Raw genomic sequence first — 12,756 nt, forward strand, 5'->3', positions numbered from 1 at the left:
TATAATTGTATAATTGTACATACCACTCATCTGTGTAAAACTGAAGTAATAGTCTTTGGTCTAGGAGACATACAGTATGAATAAAAAGATCTGAGAATGATCTACTTTGGTTTGTCGATCTCATGACTATCTGACCTACAACCTTTGAATGTGTCTCACTGTTTCAAATGTTTATACCGTTCCCCACAGTACACAATGGTTAGTTTACACAAAAATAAAAAGTCTGTCATCGTGCATTTAGCCTCATATCATTCTAAACCTATATGACTTTCTTCCTTCTGTGGAAAAGAGAAGACATTTTGAAGAATGTTTGAACCAACATTAGTGTGAATAAATGATGACATATTACAATTTTTGGGTGAACTATCCCTTTAATAAAATAGTATTGAACATTTAAAAAATATGTCATTAGAAAATTTTGACTCTGTAACAAAGTTTATAAGATGTTTCGTAATTTATGATAGCAAATAGGTAAAAGCAAGCTCAAACATCTGTCTTGAAGTATATTGCTCAGATAGTTAAACATCAGACAATCATTTATAATAAATGATGTGGTAACACTGGATTGTAGAAATCTGGGAAAGCACATGAATATATATAAAGAATACACAAACTTAAAACACTTGATGACACACTTTTTAAACCCTTTATCAACATCTGATTGAAAAGCTTGACGTTAATTATTAACATTGAATCAATGCTTAAATACAAGAGTACATTCATACACAGAGAATCTAAGGACTGTCCGAAGCTTTACCATGAGGGCTCTAACTGCTTTATGTATAACGATATGTATTCTTTACAAGGCTGATGGGATGGGCATAAAGGACCACATGTATGTATGCACTTACTCAAATCACCAAATTTAAGTGTATGATACTACTAGTGTACTAACTAGTTAATTTCAGAATGTTTTGGAGTTTTTGTATATATTTATAATGTGTTAAACTGAGTTGAGTTGGAATTGATTATTATAAAATTGATCATTATTTGTCTCTCTCAAAGGCAAGGGTCCACACGGGTGATCCGGGAAATTAATGCCCCAGCACAAATAAACTGCAAAATGAGTGCCTGGTCCCAGTGGACACCCTGCGACCCATGCACCAATACAACGGTACTGGAATCTCTTGTTTTCTCTCAGTCATGGATTTATAATGTCATTCAAAATCATTCAGAAGTAATGATAATCCAAACACAGGAGGTTTGATTTTGAAGAAATGTGTACATTTTGCCTGTGTCTGTGTGATCCAGCATCGCTCTAGAGGTATTGAGGTCTTTGGTCAGTTTAAAGGAGTTAGGTGCATAGAACCTATTGGAGACCGTAAGCACTGTATTGCAACTACCCAGTGTCGGATGGACCCTCCACCTGTCTGCAAAAGCTCTCAATGGAAGTGCGCTTCAGGTTAGTATTTATTTATTTATGTCTGTGCAAAGCTGGTCTTTTAATTGTAGTGTGAGATTGATGCAATATTCAATGTTAAAGCTGAAATGTATTTCTGCAACACTTGTGCCACCAAACAGGAATTGTAAAAATAAAATAAAAAAACTTTATTCAGCTTTCTGAATACACCCTTTATCTGCCATTGGTTGAACTAACAGATAGTCCCGCCCCAAACTCATGCCATTGGCTAAGCCAATGTTGTTGTGTCAGGCTGGATGGGTCACTCAAAACAAACAGATGAATGTTGAAAGTGCTTCAGAGCTGCATTGCTTAAACTTTTCGGGGAAATCAACATACAAATGGTTTACTTATAACTGTTTCTGCATATTAAGTTGAAACTGGAAAAGATTTTGAACATTAAAAAAAATGACATCAGCTTTAAGCATACGGAGTGACTATTTGCACTAGTTATAACAGCAACTGCCACACAGTGCCACTGTTTGCACTCCAATAGTCTGGTGGAAAAACAGAATTTGAAGACAAACTGCATCAACTAGAGATGCTGCAGTGGTGTGGGGTATAAAGTCAGTGTGGATGTGCTTTTTTTCAAGAGGACAACCTGGGTTCTAATCCACCTTTTGTCCCACTTTTTCCCATTCTGTTTCCTGTCTCCACTCTTTGTTTCCTTTAATACTACATATAATAATGAATAAAAATTAATATAAAGGTTGATTTCCTTGCAGTGATTTGGTCATGGTGAAGTTTGTGGAGTTGAGAGAAAGGTTTGATCTGAGTAAAATTGACAATGGTTTTGCAATGATAATATTGTAGTAACCATGTTTTTTTGGCAGAAGCCATTGTTTTAATGCAATTCATCATGGTGTTACTACAGTAGTATGGTGTTAATATAGTAACTGTTTAATTTTGTGATTTCTTAGATTTTACTGCAAAAAACTATGGTGATACCATGGTTACTGTAGTAAAGCCATGGTTAATTTTTGTAAGGGAAGGTTAGATTTAGGGGTAAGGGTTGGTGTAGGGTGTCTGGGACTCTAAATAAACACAATAAGCATGCTGCAGTGATGCCCCTATACTGTATGTTAGTAATTCATTTGGGGTGCAAATAGCATCTAACACTAAAGAGCATACTTTTTTTTCTATTTACACGTAGTGCAAATAGCCACTGCCTTAAATGTATTATTTTCCCCTCAGGGCTGTGTATAAACAGAAATCTGAGGTGTAATGGGGATTACGACTGCAGTGAGTCTGATACGTCTGATGAGGAGGACTGTGACAACATCAGGGCACCTTGTGGCAAATCGTCACCAGTTGAGTCTGACATAGCCACTCAAGCTGGATACGGGTCAGCACCTTTAGTGAATATAGTGAACACTTTTAAATAGAGCTCAACATTTTTGGGAAATTACGTTGACATTTTTTATGGGCCATTATGGAACCAAACAATAGTATAAAACATAATGTAATAAGGTAACATTACATTTCCACTTCAGACAATAACAAACTTTGGAATAGAAAAAAAGAATCTTATATTGCAGTTAAAATTAAACTTGAAGTCGTTTGTTTATTATGTACTTAAAGTTTTAAAAAACATTCTTAAAATATTTTACTCTTGTCTCAACAGAATAAATATTCTGGGATCTGGTCCTCGAATGAATCCATTTAATAACAGATTCTATAATGGCCAATGTAACCGGATCAGAGACCCATCCACATTGGAATATAACAGATTACCCTGGAACGTTGGAGTTCTTAGCTATGAGGTGGGTCTCTCTGTGTACTGTATATGTGATATTACACTCTCGTTTTAGATTATTTATTGCAAAAAATAAAGAAGAAAAAGAAGTAATCCACTTAGGTGGATAAACAAATGCAATGTGCAGTGTTTAGGTGTAAATCCACTAATATTATTTAAGAGACAAACAAAAAAACAGAGAGGCAAGTCAATAAATTAATCACAGAAATTCTGAGAAAAACTACCATCTGAAAAAAACAGCCCTGACCAATTTCTTTTTATCCTCAGACAAAGGTGGAAGAGAGTAGCTCTAAGGAGGTATATGAGGACATCCACTCTTTAATAAGAGAGATAACTACAGAAACAACCATTGGTGTTGATATGGGCTTGAACTTCAAGTTTACGCTCACTGAGCCCTCCGGTGCTGGTGAGGGCAATAATGCTGCCGGTCCTGGTGAGGGTGGTAATGCTGCTGATCCTGGTGAGGGTGGTAATGCTGCCGGTCCTGGTGAGGGCGACAATGCTGCTGGCGCTGGCTTCAAGCCTAGCTTATCAGGAGGGATCAGTGCTAATATAGGAAGAACACAAATAATCAAAGAGCTTTCAGAATACACAGAGACCAAGGTAAGAGAAAATCAGGCTTATTTGTAGGTTTATGCTTGTTCTTTTAGCAGCTGCTTTTGACCCTGTTGCAGCAGGCTGATCACACTGTGAATTTGGTGACTGGAGGTCAAAAGTCTCCTGCTGAAATCAGTCTGTGCTTACTGAAATTCGAACCAATGCCCCCAGTGGCTGAAGCTGGAAGAGCTGTTGAGGTGAAATGTCCTCCGGGTGGTAGCAAAAGCAAGTTGTATTTTTAGTTGTAAATGACATGATAAAGTCAACAGGACTGCATATATTTTATCAACCCCACTCTTAACACAAACCCCAACCCTAAACTGTGAGTGGAGTAAAAATATAATTTTAAACCTCCAAATCACACTCACCATTGTTTATGTGAATGCAACTTTCTGGTTTCCACGAGACCAGAACCCATGTCACAGAGATAGCACGTGCAACAAACAATCAGTGGCACCACTGTAACACATTTTTTGGGTTTTGATGAAGCATGTGCAGGGAACAGACTGAAATTCAGATCTTATACAAGCACATCTGAAAAAAGAAGAGAAAATGGTAAACAATATAGGTGTTTTATTTTTATTTTTTTTATGTAGGATGTAGACAAATAATAATGACTTACTAAAATCTTAGCTTGAATCTGGCAGTTTTTACAACCATGTGTTGCTTCTGCTTCTTTGGCACACATTCTCTTTCAGCGAAAGACCTTCATGAGAGTAAAAGGCAAAGTGCAGTTAGCCACATACAGGATGAGGCAGCGAGGGTTGGAAGTAACACCAACATTTCTGGATGATGTGGATGCACTGCCACTCAAATATGAGAAGGGACAGTATTTTTCTTTCTTGGAGGACTACGGAACACACTTCACCAAGAATGGAAGGTCTGGTGGAGAATATGAACTTGTTTACATAATGAATGAGGATGTGGTCAAACAAAAACGTAAGTTTAAAAGCAAATTTCAATAGTCTTGTCTTTACAAATTGGATTAGTCTGGGGGCTAGTGGCAATCATTAAAATTCCTTTATCAGGTCACTGTTGATAGCAATGCTGCAATGGCACTGAATTTAAATGACCGATCAGTATTTGTAATTAATTTAACTGCTATCTCATGTAATGTTCACTACCTAAGATATGCATGATTTAAAGACATATGCATGCCTCCTACTTAAGTTTTTCGAGTAGCACACTCAACATTAAAGGAATGTGACCATGACCAAACAGTGAACCTATTTTGATGATTCAACTTCTATCTGAATTTAGAGGTCAGTGAAGAAATGCTGAAGAACTGTGTTGAGATTGGAATTAAAGGTGACTTCCAGCTTATCAAAGACGTTGGGATAGAAGGAAACGTAAAACCAAATTACTGCAAGAGTGTAACGACAAATCCCACAGGTGTGTGTGTGTTTATGTGATTGTTTAATCTATTTTGTGCTTTAAGTGCATGCTATCAAATACAACAGACACAAGGTTTGTTCAAACATTTTCAATGGTGTCCTGCAGAATGACATGCATATATAATTAATCTAAAACTATTGTAAAAAAATTCCTAATAATAATAATAATAATTGTTCATGCAACATTCATGACCTCACGATTCAGAGACTACATAAAAATATTTGTCCTTTTAAAAAATTCATTTGTCACACTGCAGGACCATTTAAAATAAACTACGGAAGGACGAAATGTTATTAAAAATTTTGAAAAACATTAAAAGATTTTTTAATATTTGTACACAACTTTATTCACCAGATGAGAAGACCCAGAAGGGGCTTGTTGATAAGGTGCTGATCGCAGTGAGTGGGGGCAGTCCAGACTCAGCAGTAGCCATGAAGTCTCAGCTTACTAAAGAGGGCATACTAGATTATACTCAGTATGTGCAATGGGCAAAGACCATCTCTCTTCTGCCTGCTCTCATTCATAGTGATGTGAGAATGCACCTCCCTTCATGTTACATGTCAGTGTATGTGTGGTAGCCGCTATAAGTGAAGAAAGTGTGTTTTTCATTGTGCTGGCAGCCCGAACCAATCTACAACGCCATCCCTTTGGACTTTCCTGATGCTCAGCCGAGGCGGGACAATCTCCGAAGGGCCCTGGATGACTACGTGGCTGAGTACAGTGTGTGTAAATGCCAGCCGTGCCAGAACGGTGGCACTGTGATGCAGATAGATGGGGAGTGTAAATGCATGTGCTCACCAGGGACTGAGGGTGTCGCGTGCCAGATCATTGACAGAGAACTGGCGAAAGGTTTGTGTTTGTGTGAAACATGTTTTACTGTTTGTTTACTGAGTTTAGCATTCGCTCTTTGCATGTTCATTCAGTTCCTCTTTCTTCTAGATAAAAACTTTGAACAGCTGGGGAACTGGGGCTGCTGGTCTGACTGGTCCAAATGCACTGGTGGCCGTCGCACACGGTCACGTAGCTGCAATAGTCAAGGTGTCCGAAATGGAATATGCAAAGGAGATACAGTCAATGAAGACTACTGCTAAGAAACATAAACTCACACATACAAACATGTATTATCATTTGTACAAAATTAGTCAGGTCACAATTATTTCTATAGCACATTTAAAAAGAAACAAATGTTTACCAAAGTGCTGTACAATTAAATCAAACAAAATAAAAAACAAGTGATGTAACATGGCACATAAAGGACAACATATTTTGTGCACATACAAAGAATAACAAGAGTAGAATTGCTGCACTTACATGATCCTTTTATGCTAGGGAGAAACAATAGGCCTTAAAACATCAGTACTGGAGGAGGATCTAATGTGGAGTAGCAAATTGTTTCAAAAGCATAGGGCTGCAACCAAGATGTCACAATGACACACACACACACACACACACACACACACACACACACACACACACACACACACACACATTAAATTCTAAATGGGACCTGGGAACAAACAGAAGTGGGCTATTTGATGGTCTTAGAGGCCTAGAAGTCTGGAAAATACTCAAATTACTGAAGGAGACAAAACATTGAAAAAACATCTTTCCAAGAACATTCACTAGACAAAAAACTCCAGACAGCATGAGTTATGGAAAATCAAATGGGATCTAGGAGCTGTATACAGCTTTATACCGTGTGTGCCATTGAAGAGATGTAAGTGGGGGCCTAAACAATGTGCAATTATAACAACACTGCCAGCTTGTGGTCATAATAGGTAGTGCAAAATGAATAATTAGCATATGGCATTACAATCTTACAACAGTAAGCCTTTCAAATACTGGACAATGTCGGCACCTTCCCTTACAAAAAAGTTCTGTGGCTGTACCATGGTGGTACAGTGATGGCATACTTTGATACAATGGTACTGAATGATAGTCATATTCATGTACCATGGTATTTACATTAACAAATATTAGGTAGGCCTAAGCCATCTGTGCTTCCACCTTTTCCACATAGCATACTAACTATATTTAAGTGATATGAGTAAAGTCCCTTTTGGAAAGGCAAAACTGTGTGTGTGTGTGTGTGTGTGTGTGTGTGTGGTAAGTACTTATGCTGTCTGTCAGTAGGCCTATTGAGTATAAACAGTGTTGGGGAGTAACGAAATACATGTAACGGGAATACGTATTTAAAATACAAAATATAAATAACTGTATTCCATTACAGTTACATTTTAAATCTGGTAATTAGAATAGTTACATTGAAAAAGTATTTTGATTACTGAAGAGATTACTTTGTATTTTATTGTCATTTGTTTCATTTAATATTTAGTCCTTTCAGATGGAAACATTTATACGTATAAATGATGCAATCCAAAGTGCATTTGAACAGCGGTGAAACACTTTCTCATGATGTGTTACATTCATACAAGCAGACAGAGAAGTAAGTTTGAAGTAAGTTTGGAGCACAAGAAATAGAAATAAACCTTGTGTAAATTGTCAGCTTTACGCTAAGCTAAAATGCTATTTCTAGCCATTTTACATGCACGTTACCAGGCACAATCATATTTTTTTATCAAGAAAATTCACTTTGGATCATAATTTCTTTTTTCTAGCAAGACCTTTGATATTAGGGCAAAAATTGTATTCTTGATAATTTTTCTATTGATTTCCTGTAAAAATATCTAAAAATCCTTAGATAATTCTAATTGAAAAAGATCAATTTGATTTATCTTGTTTTAGAAACAACACAGCATAAGATATTTAGTTTTTTCAGAGAATGTATTTTTAACATGTGTATTTTGTCTTACTGTACTGGCAGAGTTTTAATAGTCAAAACAAGTGAAAAAATCTACCTGTGCTGAAGAAGTAATCCAGAAGTATTTAGAATATGTTACTGACCTTGAGTAATCTAACGGAATACATAAAAAATTACATTTTACAGCATGTATTCTGTAATCTGTAGTGGAATACATTTCAAAAGTAACCCTCCCAACCCTGAGTATAAAGCCACTATAGACAAAGCTCACACAATTCACACAAAGAGGAATAGACCAACAGGAAAAATTTCTGTGAACTTTATGCACCTTTGAGATTTGACCTATACAATATATAATAATAAAAAATAAAAATAAAAAGTTCAAAGCCAGCGGTGAGTGAGAAGGGCATGTTAGAAATAATTTAACAGTAAATAACTGTAAAGATATTAATTTGGTGAAATGTTTGATGTTAACATTTTACTTGCGCCACATTTTTTCGGTTTTAAAAACCCATTGACTATGCTACGTTTACGTCTCTCATCCACACTGGAACTGCAACTTCCTCCACTGTTAATGGGAACTTTTGAAAACACTCTTTAATACTACATACTTTGGAAAACAATGATGTTAGGAAAAGGTAAACTGAGTTTTGAGACAAAACAAATTGCTGTGTACGTGGCCTTTGGTATGGCTATTGCCTGATGTTTCTTTTCCAATTCCATAGCACAAAATAAAAAATAAAAAAATTTATGTGATTAGTGATATTGATCATCTTCTCATAGACAATTGGAAAATATCTTAACAATGCTTTTGAACAGGACACCTACTCCACCCCCATTTTAATAAAGGAGAGAATAAAATACATGAAATGTCCCAGTACAGTCAGATTCGAACTTCACTGCAGACATGGCTTCTATTGAAGTTTCTAAGAGCTGTCACACCACATTACCTTTCCAATCTTTCGTGGCATCGTTAAAATTATGTTATGCCCAATTTCAGCCTCTTCTTACTTCTTTTCTCTTACTCTTTTCACTGCTCTCACTTTTTCTTCTTTATTTCCATGATTGAAGAAAAAAAAATGGACTTATAGAAGTGCAATCAAGTCACTAGCTCACTATTTCAGGCTTATGAATGTTTATGTGTGGAGGGGAACTCTATTTGTCAATGTAGGTCATCTAGCAAAGGCCCTTCTCTGACCGCCCTTCCCCCAAATTCCTTCTTAAAGAACCCCTTTAAACCCCCAACCTCTTCCCATTCCCTGACAACCAGACGTAACCTTTTCCCTCTCTCTCATTCTTATACACCCAGTGACTGGCCCTGAGGTTAGTCTGTGCGTAAATCTTTCCTCCCACCCCCTCCCCTCTGAGGTTTCGGTTTATGCTCTAGTCTACAAATGAAATGTGCTATGGGAGAAGTTGTTAAATCCCATAGATGCTGCCCACTCTTGTGGTATGTTGTTTATGGGCTTCCAAAAAGTGTGACTGCTCTCTGTCTCAATAGCTGGTAAGATGGCATCACTGAGATATAACACCATGGTGTAGATGGATTATCTTCATCTGAGGGAAGAGTTGTGAATCCCCAATCTTACTTTAAAGCTAACTTTTATCCATACATCAGACACATAAGATACACAAGAAACGTTAATTTTACAGTACTAGGAATATTAAAGATAGAACTTATATCTGCAATGTTGCTTATTTCTCTCTCCACTTCTCTTACACTCAAATCAGTGGACATAACTGGATTAACAACAGTGTTGTCAGTTTTAAAGGGTCCTGTCCACAACAACAACTGGATGTGACAGTTTTAATGCAGCAGGTCTGGTCTGCCTTTTGGGAGAGTCTCAATGGGGTCCTCAACCTGATAAGGATGGATGTTCACTTCACCTCAGGTTGTTACTTCTCTGAATGACAGAAAACAAGCACAAAAGTACAGTTAGGGGTCAATAGGAATTATTTAGGAATTCTTCCATTACGCAACTTGCAGTAAATAATAACAAAATATCTGAATAATAAAAATAAAGAACTAATTTGTCCTTTTCTTTGTGGTTCTTTAATATTTCTAGATATACAGTATATATATGTAATTGCTGCTTATACATATTTGATTAACCAAAATGTGGACTATTAAACAACTATTACATCAAAAACGTGTACATCATAAGGCATTTGAAACCCCAAAACTCCTCTCAAAATGAAAATAAAACATGCAAGAGATTGGACAACACATTGCATGTGTGGATTTTGGAATGTGTGTGTGTTGGAAAGGGGGTTATCTTGGCAAATATATTGCCCCTTCATATCCTATTTAGACAACATTTTTATTTTCAAAATTCATGCATTTGCATTTTTACAGTGAATTTAGGGGCACCTAAACAACAAACAAAAAGTAGAAAATATTTAAAAACATTGTTTTTGAAAAAGCTTCTCCACTTGTTCATTTGAACCAGATTAACATAATTTACATTGTACTATCTCCTTTTTCACTCCGCTCTTTATAGAGGTGTCAGCTAGAAGACAGAATGAAGTGCCAGGTTATTGTTTGGTGCCTCTATTGTGTGTTTAATATTAGCATGACAGAAGTGCCACTCAACTTTTCCTTCATTCATTAAAACTGAGGACCCTTGTCCCGCTTTTGCCTTGAAATGAACTAAGCACCATGGCTGCCATCTTGGATCTCTAGAGCTCATGTGACACAAGCATAAACATTCTCAATTTTCTCAATGACTCATCTCCGTGAGAGGCTGACCTTTATTTTTAATGTGTGGAGGGAAAGGCCAAATTCTATTATATTTTATAGGATAAAAACATTCTGCTCTTTTGTACTGTGAATTCTAACTAGGTATCATGCTGGTATTGTTATATTTAAGCATTAAACTTCACAGAACAAAGTAGCATATGGAATCCAAGAGCAGATTTGTACTGCCCAAGTGCTACTCACAATGAGAAGCAAACTCCCTTTTAAGCAACGACAAGCCCACTTAAAAACACACACACACACACACAGTAGCAGACTGAGAGCATTTGTGATGGCTACTTGAGGCTTCATTCACGCAAACACCGCTTTTTTCCACACCAGCTTGAGTGAAGACTTTAAATAAACACTCCAGCTTTGAACAAATAAGCCAGTCAAGGCCTCACTTGACTAATGCTACTCAACTGATCCCCATTAAATACAACCTCATTTGTTTCCTTAGATGTTGAGAGACTCCAGGAACTTAAACTAACTCTATGCGTAAACAGTTATGTTTACAAGGTCAAGTGCAGGGACAGACATCTTTGACTAGTGCGTGCTCGTGACAATGACTTTGGTACATTTGGAAGTTTTTAAACTGCAGTACTTTGTTGACAGCCAAAATAAGAACATTAATTTTGAAATTAATTAACTAATATTAATTCAAGGTTTGTGATATTTACTGCTCATTTTCAAAAAGGACCAGTTCCATCAAAGGTCTTCTTAAAATAAAAAATAAAAATCTGTTGAAAAGTATTGTCAACTCTGAACTAATTAGGGATCTATCTATATATATATATATATACACATACATACATATACATACAGTATATACACTCACTTAGCACTTGGTCAGCACATAGCACTTAGCACATAGGAACACTATGGTCATAATAAAGTGCTCGACGTGGTCTTCTGCTGTTGTAGCCCATCTGACATGTTATGCTTTCTGAGATGCTATTCTGCTCACTATAATTGTACAGAGTGGTTATCTGAGTTACCGTAGCCTTTCTGTAAGCTCGAAACCAGTCTGGCCATTCTCACTTACAGGAGATCAGCAGTTACAGTAATACTCAAACCAGCCCGTCTGGCACCAACAATCGTGCCAAGCTTGAAATCACTGAGAGCACATTTTTCCACATTCTGATGGTTGATGTGAACATTAACTGAAGCTCCTGACCTGTATCTGAATGATTTTATGCACTGCACTGCTGCCACATGATCGGCTGATTAGATAATTGCATGAATAAGTAGGTGTACAGGTCTTCCTAATGAAGTGCTCAGTGAGTGTATCTCAGTGAGGTCAAAAGTTTTGAAACACATTCTTTATTTTAATTGTTTTCATATTTTAGAATAATAGTGAAGTCATCAAAACTATGGAATAACATAAATGGAACTATGGGAATTATGTTGTGACTAAACAAAATCCAAAATAAATCAAAACTGTGTTATATTTTAGCATCTTCAAAGTAGTCACCCTTTGCCTAGAATTTACAGACATGTACTCTTGACATTTTCTCAACCAACTTCTTGAGGTATCACCCTGGGATGCTTTTTAAACAGTACTGAAGGAGTTCCCATCTATGTTGGGCACTTATTGGCTGCTTTTCTTTATTATTTGGTCCAAGTCATCAATTTCAAAAACTTTTTTTTTATTATTAAATTTTAGTTTTATAATGAAATAAATTAATATGGTGGCACAATTATATTTTTGTCTACAAAACTAATTTCAAACATTTAAGCACACGCCTTCAGATCAAAAGATTTTTAAGATCATGAGAAACATTTCAGTCAAGTGTTTCAAAACTTTTGACCAGTAGAGTGTGTGTGTGTGTGTGTGTGTATATATATATATATATATATATATATATATATATATACACACATATACATACACACATATTTATGTATCTATCTATCTATCTATCTATATATATATATATATTTATATATATATATATATATATACACAGTATATACCTATCAGCCAAAACATTAATACCACCTGCCTAATATTGTGTAGGTCCCCCTCATGCCACCAAAACTGCGCCAACCCACATCTCAGAATAGCATTTTTCTATTCTATAATGACCATTTTTATTTCATACAACAAT

At 36.2% G+C, this 12,756-nt stretch overlaps 1 protein-coding gene across 1 annotated transcript; it reads left to right on the forward strand.

The window, feature by feature from the left end:
* Positions 1–685: 685 nt before the first annotated feature.
* On the forward strand, positions 686–6,388 carry c9 (complement component 9). The gene is made up of 11 exons (XM_051675424.1): positions 686–835; positions 1,006–1,114; positions 1,252–1,402; positions 2,594–2,744; positions 3,024–3,162; positions 3,423–3,758; positions 4,451–4,691; positions 5,013–5,144; positions 5,502–5,677; positions 5,768–5,996; positions 6,087–6,388. The coding sequence occupies exons 1-11, from the start codon at positions 759–761 to the stop codon at positions 6,236–6,238; spliced, it is 1,893 nt and encodes a 630-aa protein (XP_051531384.1). The 5' UTR covers positions 686–758; the 3' UTR covers positions 6,239–6,388.
* Positions 6,389–12,756: the final 6,368 nt, after the last annotated feature.

The sequence above is a fragment of the Myxocyprinus asiaticus genome, chromosome 3, assembly GCF_019703515.2.
Source record: "Myxocyprinus asiaticus isolate MX2 ecotype Aquarium Trade chromosome 3, UBuf_Myxa_2, whole genome shotgun sequence".
Classification (NCBI taxonomy): domain Eukaryota; kingdom Metazoa; phylum Chordata; class Actinopteri; order Cypriniformes; family Catostomidae; genus Myxocyprinus; species Myxocyprinus asiaticus.